The 19442-nt window shown below is 39.4% G+C and overlaps 1 protein-coding gene and 1 pseudogene across 1 annotated transcript in view; one reads left to right on the top strand and one right to left on the bottom strand.

Moving 5' to 3' along the window:
• The window catches only part of LOC148078931 (CUB and sushi domain-containing protein 1-like), a 462769-nt gene that overhangs the window by 308083 nt on the left and 135244 nt on the right, over window positions 1–19442 (top strand). Inside the window, exon 10 of the mRNA XM_087792967.1 lies at window positions 17253–17374. Within this exon, the coding sequence (XP_087649093.1) occupies window positions 17253–17374 (122 nt within the window). The remainder of the gene's footprint in view (window positions 1–17252; window positions 17375–19442) is intronic.
• On the bottom strand, window positions 3877–4610 carry LOC148078932 (uncharacterized; annotated as a pseudogene).

The following is a 19442-nucleotide window of genomic DNA, read 5'->3' as shown; positions in this document are numbered from 1 at the left end:
CAGGTCGTTACTTACCTTTACCAGGACGGTCTCTGTGCTGTGGTGTTCCCTAAAACAAGACTGAAACACCCCAAATTGATCATTGTCATGGAGATAATCACAGAGCTTTTTACCACTTTCTCTAGAAATTTTAAAATGAAGATTACAGATAGGCCTATAGTTAGTGAGAACCTCTGGATCAAGAGTGTTTTTTTTAAGCAGAGGTTTGATTCCTGCAACTTTGAAAATCTGAGGCACATAGCCTGATGTCATTGACAAGTTAATAATGTCAAGTATGAAAGTGCTAAGTAAGGGGAACACTTCTTTAGGTAGCCATGTGGGAATATGATCCAGAAGACATGTTGTGGATTTTGAGGAGGAAACAACCCGGGACAGTTGTCGAGGACTCACCTTGACACAAAGGAGTCAAAATATATATCAGTTTTAGTGTCTAATAGTAACGATTTTTTCATTAAAAAAGTTCATGAAATCACTGCTACTGAGATGTGGAGGGATGGACTGCTCAATGGAATGATGGCTCTGTGTCAGCCTGGCTACAGTGCTGAATATGAACTTGGGGTTATTCTTATTAGCTTCTATAAGTGATGAGTAATAGCTGGCTCTGGCTTTCCAAAGAGCTGCCTTGCATATTTTTAACTAATCTTGCCAGACCTAGTAGAATTCATCATTTTTTGATGCACGCCATTTCTTCTCTAATCGTCTAGAATCCTGTTTTAATTTACGTGTTTCCTGAGTATACCAGGGAGCAAGACTACTTTTGTCTTTTGAGTTAGCGGTGCAATTAAGTCAAGCGTGTTATGTAGCTAGTCTATGAAGCTGTTCACAGTTATCAATGTCATGGTGACTATGGTTAGAGTTTCCTGACACACTAAGACTAGACATTTTACCAAGCACTGAGGCACTGTTTCCTTAAATTTGGTTATGGCACTTTCAGACAGACATCTTTTGAGAGTACTCCAGCTCTGTAGACTTGGGTCAGAGATGGTCAGAAAGAACTGAATTTTGAGAAGAGACAATAACATTTTTAATTCCAAGTCCGTATGCTAGAACAAGATCTAATGTGTGCTTAAAAGAGTGAGTCGGTTCATGTACATACTGAGAGAAACCAAATGACTCCAGGATAGAATTAAATGTGTTAGCCAAGGTATCATGGACCATATCCACATGGATGTTTAAGTCACCAACAATAACCACTTCATCTGATTTAAGCACCAGGGTTGTCTGGACCAGAGTGTTGAGGGGAATTAAAGTTAATGTGGCTGGGTGGTGTTGATTCATTTAAAGATACATAATCATCTATAGACAGCCAGGTTTCGGTTAAGCATAATAAGTCACTGGTTTTATCTGATATGAGTTCATTAATTAGTGCAGTTTTTGAGGACAGAGATCGGATATTCAACAATCCACACTTAATTCTCCTGTCCTGTGTAGTGGAAGAATGTATTTGAATTAGATTTTCTTTTACAACTCTTATACTGCAGGCCTTTTTTCTTGGTTTTATTAAACGGGGCAGATTCACCCTCTCTATGTGGTTAAAGGCACTTTGAGACTGTTGTGGGAGAAGTGCAGGAGAGTGTGTAAGACTGAAGTTCTGCCTCTTAGTCTGTGCTCTCTGTTGTTCCGTTAAACGAGGACTAATAAAACTGTCAACATTGCTGGACAAGAGAGACGCTCCTTCCAAAGTGGGATGGACGCAGTCTCGCCTAATCAGACCAGGTTTTCTCCAGAAAGTCTTACAGTTGTTTACAAAGCAAACACCGTTTGCGGGGCACCTCATCGACAACCAGCCATTAAATGATGAAGAGCAACTAAAATATCATAATTGGGCAGGGGTCCAGAGAACACTACGGAGTCCGACATTGTTTATGCGTATGCACACACCGACTGAACGTTAATCTTTGTGACCTTCAACCGGTGTAATCGGATGTCATTGCTGCCGACATGAATAATTATCTTACTGTATTTACATTGAGCTTTAGCCAGCAGCTTTACATTTGATTCAATGTCGCCAGCTCTGGCACCAGAAATGCAGACTATGGTCTCTGGCTTCGCTAGTTTAACGTTCAAAGTATCGAATCGCCTATAAACAGAGCTGGTTCCTCGACCGGTGACTTGTCGAGTGGAGAAAATCTGTTCGAAATGCTAAGGGGTTGGTGGTGCACCATGGGCTTTGGTTTGGAACTATCCTTCCATGAACAGTCACCCTAGTTTCCCGGCTGCTCAGGAATTGCTGGAGAACTAACTGCTAAGTTATGTGGCTGCGCACTGTCTAACTGAGACTGGCTAGCTAGCATTTAGCTTTGACAGTGCACAACTGGCTCTCTAGTTCAATGAGCTTCACCCCCAATCTAACAAGCTAAACTTTACACAACTGCTATTATCACTAAAGGAGATCGAAGCGTAACTCTGACACACCGAGCAGGACAGAACAGAGGAGGTAAATGGAGAAGGAGAAGACATAGTGAGAGAAAAGTTTGACGAATACGCTCACCCGGAAGTCTTTCAAACTATGTCTTTGGGCCCGATTTGATTCCGGAGGATGTTGATCCAAAAATAAATGTAGATGTTCAAAAATTCTCCAGTAACAAGGTAACAAAAAAAAAAGAGATCTGAAGGGTTTATTTGCGGATGACTGATTTGTCAGAGACATAGCCAGACCCAATTCCAGAGTAGGACTTTTCTGTAGAGAAATGCCTTCCTGAACCAACAAACAGAAAGTCCCTAAGTGGTTGCCAGGTTTGAGGTGACACAGGAAGGTCTCATAAGCATATTCTAAGGTCACGCCTCTTTATTGTTAGCGACATTGACTGAAAAACATTAAGCTGCGGAATGTAAACCTGTTTCTATGGGCAAGGGTTGGGGCACTTGTGCCCAGATTTTGAGCCATTGGAAGTCAATTAATTGTTCAAATCGATTGAGAAGGTATTTACCAATGATTAAGGGTATATTGTCATGCGGCGACACAAAGACCGGATGGACCAATGGTCAAGTGGAGGATGGCAAACAGTTGAAAATGTCCACACATCTTATTCACGTTTTTGTAAGCGGATGTTTTAATCTCCCAAACAACCTCTCTGATATGGTTGTGATATCAGCAATGATGTCAACAAGGGCTTCATAGTGTCTTCCAGCTTTATTGCTTGATAAAACTTTCAGACAACTCCCTTTTTGGTTAGCTTACCCAGCAGTTGTTGACTAGGTTGGAGGTCTTCTTTGATCAACGGGTTTGTGCTTGGGGGTACTGGTTGAGACTCAAAATAAAACATGAGGCCAGCCGTATTGGGGGTACAGGCTGGGTATAGAGTTGTTTTAGCCTGAATCTGTAATATGTCCTTAGTTCTAACCCGGCCTAGTCAGGGGGATGAAGTTCCTTGTGCATGGTTTTGGTACCAAAGTGAGAAGAGTTTTTATATATTTTTGTTACTCTTCTCCTGCTAACCTCTATGATCCTCTTTGTTTTGACAGTGATAGTGGGAGAATCAGGGCAACTTGATTCAAGAATTAATGCATTATTAGCAGAGGTGGGTCCACTAATTTGGAATTTGTTACGGTACACTGTGCAACATCAAACATCATAGAATAACATATTAAATATAAATAAAAATACAATTTGGCTATTTACATACTGCAATTACAATTAGAAAAGTGTGGATGTTTTAAAAAAGGTTTGTATTAATGAATCTGAAGGCGTAGGGGAAGAAACTGTTGTTGTCGAGGGAGGTTCAGGTGACTGAACACAGTCTCCTTCCTGATGGCAAAGGTGTAAAGAGTGTGTGACCAGGGTGAAAAGGGTCAGCTGTGATCTAACCTGCAAGTCTCAGAGTGCTGCCGACATACATGTCTTGAAGAGATGGTATTCTACAGCCGAACACCTTTTCAGCTGTGTGTACAATGCGCTGCAGTCTGATCTTGTCCCTGGTAGTGGTGTTGGCGTACCAGATGGAGATGGATGAGGTCAGAATGGACTCAATTATGGCCGTGTAAAACTGCACCAGCATCTCCGTCGTCAGACTGTGTTTCTTTAGCTCCCACAGGAAGAAAATCCTCTGCTGGGCATTCTTGGGGAGGGAGCTGATGGTCTGCTCCCACTTGAGGTCCTGGGTGATCGTGGTGCCAAGGAAGCATAAAGGGGTACATGATGGAGAAGGCTATGGGGGAGTCAGCCAGGGTGAGGGGCGATAGTGGGGGTGTGACTTTCCTGAAGTGGAAAATCCTCTCCACTGTTTTCTGGGTGTTCAATTCCAGGTTGCTGCTACACCAGGACACCAGCCGATCCACCCCCCTCCTGTAGGCGGACTCATCCCCATCCAAGATGAGTCCAATGAGGGTGTTGTTGACTACAAACTTTATCAGTTTAACAGACTGATGGCTGAGGTGCAGCAGTTAGTGTAAAGGGAGAAGAGCCAGGTGTTAAGAACACAGCCCTGAAAGGATCCAGTGTTGAGGTTCTGATTGTCCGAAACAGTTGACCCAGCCTCACATGCTGGCTCCAGTCTGTCAGGAGTCAGCTCACTGGCACAATGTTTCAGGGCGGACAGGGATATTCTGTCTGGTCCCGCAGCTTTCCGGGGTTGAGCTGTCTGTAGACGTCCTACTCCAGACCTTTCCATACTACTGCTACATTATTTTACTGCTCCTTGTAGCAGTTCTTGACTCCACTCCTGTGAGCCGTTCCTTCTCATGTCGAATTTGGCTGAGTTTAGGTGTGGTCGTTGCGATACCACACCCTTTAAATTACGTCACATAAAAAAAGTTTCAAAGTCAATCAGAAAGAGGAGAAGGACAACAGGGAGAAGGTAAGACCCAATCTCTAACCAATGGGTGATGAGGAATCCGATGTCACCCACAAATACAGGAGCATGACAGAAAAGGCCTGCGCGATACAAATTGTGTTCTAGACTCTCAACTCTCCCCTCTTCTCTTCCCTCTTCACTCCTGCTCTGGATTCTTTGCGCCTGCCTTGAGCTTATCGGTCTTACACTGCAACTTTGTGTTACCCCTGCTGCACTCTCTTCTCAATCGCGATCCTGCCCTCAGCTTCCAGTGGCCAGCCAAGCAAGCTTGAACCTCTCTGGCTTCACCGCAACCAAACTGCTCTTCTAGAGAAGATCCATGTGTCAATGACTTGTGTATTGATCAGCGGTAGCAAGATTAGCTTAAAATAAATTGTAAAGCTTACCCAGAGTTGACACTTATTAAAGCCTTCAAGTCAGTTGCTTCCTGGTTAATTAAGTAATAGCACAGCAACTGTCATCATTTCATCACATTTTCTTCACTGTTCTTCCTTTTATTTCCATTTCTTTCAATAAATCCTATAAAAAGGTTGCCTCTACAATATTCTGGATTTTTACTATAATTAATTTAAGAGCCTCAGATCAGAAAGATTTATTCACAAAAAACAGGTTGTGACTTCAGTTAATGAGATGGATTCAAAATTGTGTTTCATAATTAATGAATTAATTTGTTTAGTTCCTGATGTATTTATGTTGGATCTTTTAAGTGAATATGTGAAAAAAAAGTTTTCAAGCTTTTTGAAAGTTTGTGGGTCTCAAAAAAATCCATTTTTTTGTTTTTCAATGAGTAAAGCAGACAGCAAGCATATACACATGCAGCAATAATGTGTGTGCACACACACAAATAGTGACATCATCCAGTGGACAGTGTCACATACCCTTTAGCTGTTGCACAGTTTTCCTAAAGCTGTGTGTGTGTGAATGACAGGCTGTCCCTGTGCTGCGACATAAACTGTAGGGTTCCTGTCATATTGTATTACAGCTAGGGTGTTTGTGTGATTCTATGTGACTGCAGAAACCTGCTTATCTTTATGATGCGCTTCTCTCTTGTCAGGAAAAGATAGTTGGAAAAAATAATAAATATATGAGCAGCAATAATTTAGACAGATTTATTTTGTTAAGGATACATTTAGAAAATACTTTTATGCAACTGAAACTGAGTCAACAAATGGATCCATATCCACCTAATTGGCTCTGTGTTACATGGGGTTCATGGATGAAATGGATACTATAGAGGCAGCATGATGAAGAGGAGGGTAATCAATAGGTTGATATAGACAAAGTTGACCGGGTGAGGTCAGAAATTCCAATAATGTAGCGGTGTTCTTGTTGTGTCTATCTGGTGTAATCACTCACCAAGGATTCAGACCCACGAGCTTACTACTCTCAGCAGAGAAGAAACTGTTAATTAGAAAAGGGTCTCTGAGAAGATTGAATGTGTTTCTGTGTGTTTCTGTGTGTGTCTGTGTATGCGGCTTTTGGATGTGTATACCTCTGTGTCTTTCATCTCTTTTCTAATTAACAGGCAGATCAGTCATCTGAGGTCCTCCTCTCTCTCTCCCCCTCTTTCTGCTGTCCTCTGGTGGTTTCTCCTGCTTCCCTTTTACCCTCTCTCTTAACTTGCATTCATGCTCATCTATTATTTTAGCTGTTCATTCCTGCGCCCGTCATTTGTATCTGTTAATTTTGTTCATTTCAAGGTGAGTCAAGAATGTAACCTCACTAGGTGGCTGGATGGATTTAATGATTGTATTGTATTGATGGAAGATAAACATAAAATATATGTGTGTAAAGTTAAGTAAGTAAAGTAACAGTTATTTCTAAAGCACCTTTCTAGACCAGTGTCACAGAGCGCTATAACAAACAAAAACAATATACAGCTAAAATACATGCTCCAAAAAGCCAAGACACATAGGACAAACACAGGAGTCCTACACAAATAAGAATGTCTTAAGTTGTTTCTTGAAGGAGTCAGTAGACTCCATCTAACTATATTAACTGCAGGCGAGACAGCTGCTTCTTGTTTAGACGCGAAAATAAAATGTTACAATAGTCTAAACAAGAAGACACAAACGCATGTTTTATAAATCCAGATCATGTTGTGACAACATTTTACTAAATTTAGAGATTTTTCTCACTTGAAGGAAACAGTTTATGGTTACTTTGACAGAGTGACAAAGTGTCCCAAGTACTGACTCAACCCTGGAACCTTATCATCGGGAGCAATCACCAGAGTTTTAGTTTTGTCCATATTTAGCTGCAAAGAGTTTTCGTTCAGCCATTTGATCTCTAGTAAACATTTGACTAAACTGTTCAGCCTCTGGAGCTAAATTGATTAAAAGAGCAGAAGTGCTGGATGTCATCAGCAACTATATGGTAAGAAACATCAGGAAATCCCTGAATGATTTTACCCAGGGGAATCAAGTACAGCAAAAACAATAAAGGACCCAAAACAAAACCTTGAGGGAATCCACACAACAGATCCGCCGATTCAGACCTCATTTGATTGGCAGATACACAGAAACTGCGCCCAGAAAGGTTTGGCGAGAACCACTGTAACACAGATCCAGACAGTCTCACGTCATCCCTCAGTCTTCTCAGCAGTATCTGGTGATCAACTGTGTCAAAGGCTGAGGACAGATCCAAGAGAACCAGAACAGTGTATTTACCAGAATCAGCTGACATCATGTTGCAACACGTCCTCACACCCAAGGCGTCATACGTCCTACCCCGTGCAATTTCCCCTGGCGTCACTGGGGTGCCGTTACAGGGGGGACAAAAACGTCGGTATTCGCCTACCCGGGTCACCCAGTAATATACAGAGCACCCCCCGACGTCGGATTCAAACGACCCGGGTTACATTTGACGCGTCGCCCACCTCTTCGTTGCCATGGTAACGTGACGTGACGTGTTGCTGTTGTGCTTTGGCTACCGTAATTCGACAACTATGAAGTGCACTTGAAATGTTTAATGTCAACAGTGCGATTCTAACCCCGATTGTGCTTAACGACCTCAAACCACTTTAAGGAGGTACAGAGTGAATATAAATCGGTAAAAATGCTTAATTTGAATTTTTTGAAGCTTGGATTGTTCACGCATCGCGGAAGTCAAGAGGCTCTCGTGGATTAATACATGCTTAAAAGGTCCTGTAAAAGTGACTATATTGTATATTTGTAGGTGTTTCAACTCCATAATGTTGACATTGTTTATGAATGAGTAAAATAAAGTCTGTGCTATTTCGCATGATCCTCTTTATAATCCGGTGCGCTTTTCTATGAAAATAGAATCTTTCATTGAGATTGCGTTTATGGACATATGTTTTCTTTTTATTTAGCTGCGATCATGAGCGTCTACTTGACGTTTGTCAACATTAATCGCGATCCTGCAGAGGTGACGTCACACACGCTAATGAACTGATCCTGCAGAGGTGACGTCACACCACAGGAATAAAATGAGATATTGTGCTTGTTTGTTTAAAAGCGCCATGAATACAATTGTAGATGTGCTTGTATAAAGGCCGAGTTAAGTTTAGTTTAAATTTAGCGTCAGCTAAAACGTTTTCAAATTGCCGCACACACCACTTCCTCCAAACCTCCGGATGTGACGTCACACTTGTTGACAAAGATTGATAGCATTTTGCCTCACGTTTGTGCTGTAACTTGACGGAACCAGGTGCGCGTCACTCGTCTATTGAGGTAAGATATCATTATTGCTTTAAGACTCAGAAATAAGGTTTCATTGCGTGTAATGTAACTTTCTGTGGTGCGTTAACACGAGAGCTAGTTCGCTAAAACGTAGCTTTTTAAATTATAATGCAACTCACGCACGTATTTTGTTTGTTATTTTGAAAGGACGAAAATATATTTATATTCCAATAAAAAGGTTGCTATATCGGTGGGTCATGGTAGGCGATTTATTTTATTAATATTCAAGATATTGATTTCATTTAACACTTCCGCATATTAATACAGATAACATATTTATCGTATTTAAGTATATAAGTATACGTTTATTTTAACCCTTTTGGATGAGGGATTTGATCTTTTGTTGTTTCTTTAAATGAAAGAATATATATAAAATAATAATGAAAAGTATTTTAAATTCCAGCATAAAGAGGTAAACCAGATGGAAACACCATCAAACAATGGATGAAGGAAACATGGAGAACTTATCTCTGAATGATCAAGTATACTTGCTTGTATTTATTGATTTATTATATTTAAAAGGAGCCACTATTATGTTTTTGTTTTGTTTTTGCATGGAAGTGACCTGCAAGAACTGCCCAGAACTCCAGACCTGCTTGACATGAAACCTTTCTCTCTGTGGTTCCTGACAAATGATTTCAAATGTGAAGTAAGTGAGTAATATTTGTAACATAGTGAACACAAACTTGTAAACCTACAGCACATCCCATCATGGAAATAGTCTAAAATGCAATTCTATGTTCTTTTCTAGGTGAGATTGAGTGCTGGACTAACCATCGGACGTGGAAGGGGTCAACATGTCAAAAGCAGGTGAGATGGTTACATCATACACATTTTGGTCATTAAAATAGTCATGTTTGGTAATAATGATCAATACATTTCTGTGGCAGGACGCACTGACATGCTGACGCTTATGGTCAAGGTTTTCTGGCTTCTGTTGTGAGTCTTTTTCAATAGATTTTACACTTCAAATGATCGGAATCATACGACTTCATTAATATAATATTTTCCAGGTTCTGTTGACTTTCAGACAAAGAGGATTCGACGTTGTTATGGCAGTAAGGAGACGGCAGGAAGTGAAAGATTCTTGAGAAAGAGATGAACCACCTCTGGTCTCTGTCAAGTCGTGATTCCCTGAAAGAGTTGTCTCGCATGGCAGCGTCACAGCAAGGTAAGAGTTTATTTAGCATGTGAAGAACAGAAGTACAGCTGTTCATTCTTATTGTCTTATTCTTTTAAGATGCACCATGGGCTTGACTGGTGAGGCTTTGAAGGATCTTCAGAGCCTTTGAGGAGCAGCAGCAAGTCAGCATGACGTCACTCGAACCATGACTCGGACCAGAAACTACTACACACAAGTCTTCGCTGAGGATCAACGTCGTGCAGATTCACTCTGATGGTTACTCGTGACATTTGTGACGATCTGTGAACATTTGTTTGATATGAAACCTGTAATAAAGCACAATTTGATTTCATTTTGAATAACATCCCATAGTATTCATCATCGGTGCAGTAATGTGTTGTGCAAATGACTATTGGTGATTTAGAAGTCTCTGTTTACCCCAGTTTGAGATCGACATAGAGTTCAACATGAACAATATTCAGGCAAAGCAGACATCATATGTTAATGATCATGAATTAATTAATGCTTTATTTCAAACATGTTACATAAGAAAGTAAACTTAAGACAAACGAACAAAACCAATGACATTAGTCAAACAATAATTATAGTCAAAACAATAATATTTACCCAACATGTCCAAAGTAAGAAGGATGAAGCATAAGCTCGTCTATACCTAACCCTTCACTACTCAATATTAACCATCAACACCCAAAGTACATCAGCAAAATACAAACATAAACAAACAAACATGCAGCAAAACACAGTGGAGATATTTAAGATATAAATAGAGATAAACCACTGGTTTCTTGAAATCACCACACTTGCAATAACTTTCATAATGTTGTCATTCCATGTGATATGGGTAAGCAGTAAAAAATGATTTAATTCATCAGTAATCATCATTGTTTAAGATAGCAACTGAAGAGCTATTTGTAAATTACACTCAAACTATGAAATAGAAGACAGCACGTCTAAAAGCTTTGTGAGACCTACAGTACATGTTTGAACTTTAAAATATACATATTTATGTTATTGATAGGTGAGTCAGGACTGCTGTTATACTATCAGAAAACTACACACACCAACATGATTCATTTGTTTGTAGTGGCCTGTGCTACATCAAAGGGTTAATTCTCTAACTTCAAGAGGCATGAAGGCCCTTGTAAAGCTGATATTTATATGACACATTCAGATGGTCTCCTACTATCCTGTGAGAAGTGTGGTTCAATGAGTCCAAAAATGAGGGAGAGGTTGTCATTCTTCTGTCAAGATGGTCTCTGAGTGTTACAGAATGACGAGACCTGATCCTTCAGAAATGGACTTAGGCAACTTTTTTTCTAATCAGACCTCAGAGCTGATATTTGGACATGTTATTCTAGACTCCATTCTGAGTTGAACTGTGGTGGTTTGATGTTGCTATGAACTTCCTGTGCCCCATGGTATCATGGGAAACTTGGAGAAATCTGGACTTTGAAGCTCTATAAATCGACCATTGTTAATTTAAATGATCTGAAACTTTTAGAGGTTCTTCATGTTCCATTTGTACACATAAGTTTTCAAGGGCGTTTTTCTAGGTGCTTCCTGAAGCTACTTCCGGTTTGGGAGGAGTTATCATTATGGTTCCATGAGCATATGATTTAAGAGGTGTCAGAGGTCACGCAGACCAAGTTTCATATGTCTGAGGGTCACAGAGGTCACATAAGAGCAAAAGAGCAACAGTCATGAAAAACACGTTTTTGGCCCCAGTTCATTCCCAGCGGCCCCTGGGGGTCTAAAAATGAGCATGATAGTTCACACTAGCCTCAATATCAAGCCTCTGTTAATTAATGTACATGTTATTGATTACTAATGTATGATTATGTTTGTACTTATGCAATACATATTATTGTTTACATGTGATTATAGATGTAATTATTCCAATAGTAGTAAACTTTTAACTTTTGAAACTGGATAAGCTATTAACTCCAATATGAATATTGTTCATGAGCTGCTTTTTATCAACCTGTCATAATAAAAGATATGAACTGTTATCATAAAAACTTTATTTAAATTTTTTAAGCATTCATTGGTATCAATTATAGGCATCTCTGAAGTTACAATTGCATTGATCATGTTGGGGTGAATACTATGGGAGCATTATTCAAAATGATATCAAATTGTGCTTTATTACAGGTTTCATATCAAACAAATGTTCACAGATCGTCACAAATGTCACGAGTAACCATCAGAGTGAATCTGCACGAAGTTGATAGTCTCATCCTCAGCCTTGACTTGTGTGTAGTAGTTTCTGGTCCGAGTCATGGTTCGAGTGACGTCATGCTGACTTGCTGCTGCATCCTCAAAGGCTCTGAAGATCCTTCAAAGCCTAACCAGTCAAGCCCATGGTGCATCTTAAAAGAATAAGACAATAAGAATGATCAGCTGTACTTCTGTTCTTCACTTGCTAAATAAACTCTTACCTTGCTGTGACGCTGCCATGCGAGACAACTCTTTCAGGGAATCACAACGACTTGACAGAGACCAGAGGTGGTTCATCTCCTTGTCAAGAATCTTTCACTTCCTGCCGTCTCCTTACTGCCATAACAACGTCGAATCCTCTTTGTCCGAAAGTCAACAGAACCTGGAAAACATTGTATTAATGAAGTCATATGATTCCGATCATTTGAAGTGTAAAATCTATTGAAAAAGACTCTTCAGTTGGTACCTTCCACCTTGATGGGCACGACCAAGTGTTTCCAACAACAGAAGCCAGAAAACCTTGACCATAAACGTCAGCATGTCAGTGCGTCCTGCCACAGAAATGTATTGATCATTATTACCAAACATGACTATTTTAATGACCAAAGTGTGTATGATGTAACCATCTCACCTGCTTTTGACATGTTGACCCCTTCCACCTCCGATGGTTAGTCCAGCACCTAATATGCAGCACTCCATCTCACCTAGAAAAGAACATAGAATTGCATTTTAGATTATTTCCATGATGGGATGTGCTGTAGGTTTACAAGTTTGTGTTCACTATGTTACAAATATTACTCACTTACTTCACATTTGAAATCATTTGTCAGGAACCACAGAGAGAAAGGTTTCATGTCAAGCAGGTCTGGAGTTCTGGGCAGTTCTTGCAGGTCACTTCCATGCAAAAACAAAACAAAAACATAATAGTGGTCCCTTTTAAATGTAATAAATCAATAAATACAAGCAAGTATACTTGATCATTCAGAGATAAGCTCTCCATGTTTCCTTCATCCATTGTTTGATGGTGTTTCCATCTGGTTTACCTCTTTATGCTGGAATTTAAAATACTTTTCATTATTATTTTATATATATTCTTTCATTTAAAGAAAACAACAAAAGATCAAATCCCTCATCCAAAAGGGTTAAAATAAACGTATACTTATATACTTAAATACGATAAATATGTTATCTGTATTGATATGCGGAAGTGATACATGAAATCAATATCTTTAATATTAATAAAATAAATCGCCTACCATGACCCACCGATATAGCAACCTTTTTATTGGAATATAAATATATTTTCGTCCTTTCAAAATAACAAACAAAATACATGTGTGAGTTGCATTATAATTTAAAAAGCTAAGTTTTAGCAAACTAGCTCTCGTGTTAACTTACCACAGAAAGTTACATTACACGCAATGAAACCTTATTTCTGAGTCTTAAAGCAATAATGATATCTTACCTCAATAGACGAGTGACGCGCACCTGGTTCCGTCAAGTTACTGCACAAACGTGAGGCAAAATGCTATCGATCTTTGTCAACAAGTGTGATGTCACATCCGGAGGTTTGGAGGAAGTGGCGTGTGCGGCAATTTGAAAACTTTTTAGCTGTCGCTCAACTTAAACTAAACTTAACTCGGTCTTTATACAAGCACACATCTACAATTGTATTCATGGCGCTTTTTTCAGCTGTATTCCAGCCTTACACCCCAGCTCGGGCTCTGAGGTCTGTGGATCAAAATCTACTTATGGTTCCACGCACACGGCTCAGGACCAGAGGAGAGAAATCTTTTCAGGCTGTTGCTCCTAAGCTTTGGAACGATCTTCCTCTCTCTTTGCGCTTGATGGAGTCTACTGACTCCTTTAAGAAACATCTTAAGACGTTTCTATTTGTTCAGGCTTTTCCTTGAATTTCTCGAACTCCTGTGTTGTTCTCAGTATTATCTTGATCTTTAAAGTATGTACTTTTTTGAGTATTGTTTTGATTGTTTAAGCGCTTTGTGACCCTGGTCTCGAAAAGCGCTATATAAATAAATATTACTTACTTACTTACTTACTTACTTAATTTTAAACAAACAAGCACAATATCTCATTTTATTCCTGTGGTGTGACGTCACCTCTGCAGGATCAGTTCATTAGCGTGTGTGACGTCACCTCTGCAGGATCGCGATTACTGTTGACAAACGTCACGTAGACGCTCATAATCGCAGCTAAATAAAAAGAAAACATATGTCCATAAACGCAATCTCAATGAAAGGTTCTATTTTCATAGAAAAGCGCACCGGATTATCAAGAGGATCATGCGAAATAGCACAGACTTTATTTTACTCATTCATAAAACAATGTCAACATTATGGAGTTGAAACACCTACAAATATACAATATAGTCACTTTTACAGGACCTTTTAAGCATGTATTAATCCGCGAGAGCCTCTTGACTTCCGCGATGCGTGAACAATCCAAGCTTCAAAAAATTAAAATTAAGCATTTTTACCGATTTATATTCACTCTGTACCTCCTTAAAGTGGTTTGAGGTTGTTAAGCACAATCGGGGTTAGAGTCGCACTGTTGACATTAAACATTTCAAGTGCGCTTCATAGTTGTAGAATTACGGTAGCCAAAGGACAACAGCAACACGTCACGTCACATTACCATGGCAACGAAGAGGTGGGCGACGCGTCAAATGTAACCCGGGTCGTTTGAATCCGACGTCGAGGGGTGCTCTGTATATTACTGGGTGACCCGGGTAGGCGAATACCGACGTCTTTGTCCCCCCTGTAACGGCACCCTAGTGACGCCAGGGGAAATTGCACGGCGTAGGACTTATGACGCCTTGGGTGTGAGGACGTGTTGCATGTTGTCACTGGACACTCAGTAAGGCTGTCTCCGTGGAGTGATGTTTGCGAAAGCCAGACTGAAACTTCTTATGGATGTTGCTCTGATCCAGGAACAAAGAAAGCTGCTCAGACCCAACCTTCTTTAAGGTCTTGGACAGGAAAGGGAGCTTAGAAATAGGCCTGAAATTACTGAAATTACTGAGGTCAGTCTAGAGATCTCCTCTCTGCAACTGTTACCAGTGAGTCCAGCTTCATTCCAACCACAGAGCCAGCCCTCCTGATCAACCTGTCCAACCTGTTGACACTCTTCTTGGACACATTCCCAACCCAACACACCACAGCATAGAACAGGACACTGGCCACCACAGACTGGTAGAACATGCAGTGAAGTGTCCTCCAAATGTTAAATGATCAGAGCCTCCTTAGAAAGTACAGTCTACTCTTTGTTATACACATGGTCTGTGTTGCAGGTTTGTGTTGCAGGACCAGTCCAGTTTACTGTCCAGCCACACACCGAGTTACTTATAGTTGTGAACTATCACCACCTTGTCACCTCTGATGGACACTGGACGTGGATTTGTCCTGGACCTCCCAAAGTCCAAGACCAGCTCTCTGAGGTGTTCAGCTGCAAGTGGTTCCTCTCACTCCAGTCCGCATGCATCCAACAATGGCAGTGTCATCAGTCTACTTCTGGACAAGACTCAGCTCGGAATTAAAGTAGACAAATTAGCGACTTTTTCAAATTATCAGGCCAGAAATATATTATATTGTAATTTAATAAAACAGTCCATGGTTCCTCTGCAGCAGTACCGAGATCCGTCTCCCCTCTTGCGCGGCTGCGCAGACGGCATTCAGTGATGGGGCAAACCTTTACTGTTTCTACTTCAAATATATTTCTCCGTATAGTTTGTGATTATTTGGTGAAGATTTTTCCATCAACCATTTTGTAAATATGGCTTAAAATAAGATCCCCCCTCACTGCAACAGACACAACTAGTAGGTACAATACAAATTAGTATGTGATTACATCATCGATAGGTAAATGAGCGTGTGACATCACCTGGCGACTTTTAGCGACTTTTGGAGCAAGTGCTAGCTACTTTCATTGGAAAAAAAGTTGGGAACACTGGAGAGGGGCCAGTGTGCCCTGAGGTGCTCCTGTACTGCAGACCACAGTGTCAGACCAGAAACAGAAAAGAGATAATTTCCATGTGGATACCTGTAATAGTCAGAGAGAGATGAATAGTCTGATGAGTAACAGAGGGAGAGAACTACCATGGAGCAAACAGGTCAGACATGAATCAAGTGACCCTGAGCACCAAAGTATTAACACAATCCCCTAGATAGACAGCTAGAGTGAGATGAATTCTCCCCATCCAAATAAGTTCATCAAGAGGATCAGCAAAAAAAAAACAGGAGTGAATTCAGCAGAAAGCACAGGTGGAGATAAAGGCTCAGTCTGAAGAGACAATTACAGCAAGAGTAACAAGATCCTTAAGACCTTGATGCTTGCCCCAAGAAGCCAACCTATTCACACAACACCCAACAACCCTTTAACAAGGACATATTTAATTGAGGGCTTATTCCAGCCACTTTTTAATTGCAATAACCTGGAATTCAACAGAAAATTGAGCCACAAACATGGATCCTTGTCCTAAGTCTAGTAACAGGCTCGATGCATGAAGCTTTTAACTGATGTAGCTTATTCAGCTGCTTTACCACTTTAAACGCAATATTATTTTTAAATTAGAGGAAAACGCTATTGGATGTTAAGGTAACACAAGATCACAGTGTAAATAAACGCTGAAAAATTCCCCAAATCCCCTGCATAACACGCCGGATTGACGGACAGAAAGTGAGTTGGACGGGCATGCACCAGATTGTGAGCACTGGCTGCATTAGAATTTGTGCCTAAGACGGGTATTGAGTACTTCTATTTCGGCAGTCAATGTCTGTAAGTTATCAAAAATAGCCTGAGTCCCTTTCTCTAGGTTAAAAACCCAAGGAGCCTGAGTGACTACAGTCTTCTGTGATGTTGGACCCCACAATGGCATTGTATAACTGCACAAGCATTGTCCATTTCAGCAGTCATTTCCTCAGCTGAAGGATACCGTTAACATTATCAACTTTAGAGCTGCTGAGGAAAGAGAGATGGGAGAAGAAGAGAGATGTCTGATGTTTCTACAATCGAGACTTTGCTTATCATTAAAAGTACCATAGAACATTTTCATCACATGCACATTATATTACCTCACTTGTAGTACTTGTTTGTCCTTTATCCACAGGTTTCAGGAGTGTGTGTTTTAATGGGAGTCTTTACCATTTTTTCACTCACTGATGTGGGACAGTCTTCACTCTAATTAATCCCACAGGTGCTCCATAAGGTTGAGGTGTGATCAGTCAAGGTCATTCTCAACTGTAAAGCTTGATTCTGTTGGTTCTGGAACATATTACAGCATCTTAAGTCGGTAGTAAGAGTGCAAACCTAATTTCACCAGTTTTCCTCTTAAAATTAATAATAATAACGTTTTTTTATGTTTTTTTTCCATTATAGCACGCACCTGTGGCAGTAATCTGAGGGGGCCTATAGGGGTGATTACATCACCTAACTACCCGGTCCAGTATGAAAACAACGCACATTGTGTGTGGGTCATCACAGCAATGGACCCTGGAAAGGTAAGGTCTTATTGTTGAAATTTCATGGCTTGACTTCCTGCCTCATATTTAAACTGAGACCACGGCCCAAGACAAGACTAAGACATTTGGAGGTCAAGACCAAGACATGACCAAAACTGTCTATATATTTTTTATTGAAGTTTAAGACCTCCGCCCCCTTCAGCCATTATCTTCGTTTTGACAATCATACTTATACCTAAAGTGTCTTTTTGGACAAAGATGAAGACAAAAACAACTGAGCTCCAGTCGCTATATTAAAATGAACAAGCATTTTTTTTCTATAACTGTAAAAATGAAAATAATCCCAATTATTATAACAATGTTTTGTACTGTATATTTACTGCAGTTGTTTAACTGAGTCATGTTTTTTTCCCCTTTCTTTTGTAAAGCACTGTGTGACTCTGAAGGGTTATTTATATAAAAATTAATATACATCATAATTGTATCATCATAATCATCCTCATTAATTTATTACTATTATAACATCATTTCAACAATAATCTCTCACCTAATTTATAATAATGTACACGTTTGTAACTGACTTATTTGCTGAAAAATATAAAATATTTTCTTTGTAGAATGAAATAATTGATAGTTTACCAGATCTTTGTTTTTTTTTAGGTCTGTTCAAATTTGAAAACTGAAGTAAAATACTATAAGGCTCATTGTTTTTGCATTGTTACTGGTCCTTTAAGAGTGAGACAGGTGAGTGAAGGGGGAGCCAGGAGTCAGAGTTCTGATTACCGTGAAGAACTTATGTTGTTCTTATATCAGCAAAGTTAAACCTTACAGTAATTGTTTTTGTTTTAAAAAAGGTAAAGTGAAGGAGAGGTTTGCTTGTTTTTCAAGCATTATTGGAAAAACACTATAAGACATTAAAATAGAATTCCCAAATTTATACTTCCTTATTTTCAAAATAAATCAGAGGGCTAAAAGAGCTGCATGCGGCTCCGGAGACGTGGGTTGCAGACCCCTGATCTAGATCAATGGAAGTCATCGATTGTGGATAAATATTGATTAATAGCTTAATAACCCTGTCATCTTTGACATTGACATAAGAGTCATAGCTGAAATTGTTTTAATTATCAATTTATTTAAAGTTATGTATTCAAAATCTTTAACCTCGACTTGTCCTGCAACACAGACCATTTGAATAAGAAAGTCCAAAGTAGACTGTAGTTTCTGAGGAGGCTCCGTTCATTAGTATTAAATGGGTCAATATAAGCATAAGAAAAACAAATAATATTTTATTTAAGCTTATTTTTTATATATTCTATTGTATTTTTATTTTTTTTCTTAGTCTTTTTTATGATGGGAATATTGGTGTGAATCTAAGGTTCATTTTCTATTTTAACTTGTTACTCCTGCGTGGAGCTTTTCATGCTAAGGCAAAGTCTGGCGTCTTAATGTGAATATAAACACTTCCCTAACGTATCAGTCATTAGAAGTCATTAAAAAGCTGTCTATAAATGTAAAAATTCAATTTGGACCCTGCAAGCTTACTGATGTATTTATTCCTGGCGAGAAACTACAGTTTGGCTAAATACGTTTTTCACTTACTTGATTAATTATCTTCATACATTTTTACAAGGAATTGAGCTTTCTCATGTTAAAACAACCTAACCAGACAGCTTGATCCAAACATGATCATGTTTTTGTTACCGGAGGTCAGGGATGGGATGTTTGCGAAGGAGAGAGTTATAGCCAACAGCTAAAGAAAGTGAAATATTGTGTTAAAAGCATGTGAGACGTGACATCCCTCCAAGCCAGAGAATGTTGAAGACAGGAGCTGATGTGCTAAAATGAAAAGAAGTGTTGCATGTTTGCAAAACCTTATTATATATCATTTTCAAAAAATGATGTGTTAAAATATCAAAATGAAGTCCATTAAGATATGCTCAGATACGTTTTTGGAACAAAAAACGCATTTCAAATTAATCAAGTTCTCTAATGTTTCTGCACAACACAGACATCACTAGTCAAGTATTTCTACACTAAAATAAACAGTATCTGACAAATTAAATTTGAAAAAACTAATACTAGAACAGAATATATTTGCTTCCGCTTT

Source organism: Callionymus lyra, chromosome 6 (assembly GCF_982586985.1).
Source record: "Callionymus lyra chromosome 6, fCalLyr1.hap1.1, whole genome shotgun sequence".
Classification (NCBI taxonomy): Eukaryota; Metazoa; Chordata; class Actinopteri; order Syngnathiformes; family Callionymidae; genus Callionymus; species Callionymus lyra.
This window is presented reverse-complemented; position numbering and strand designations above follow the sequence as displayed.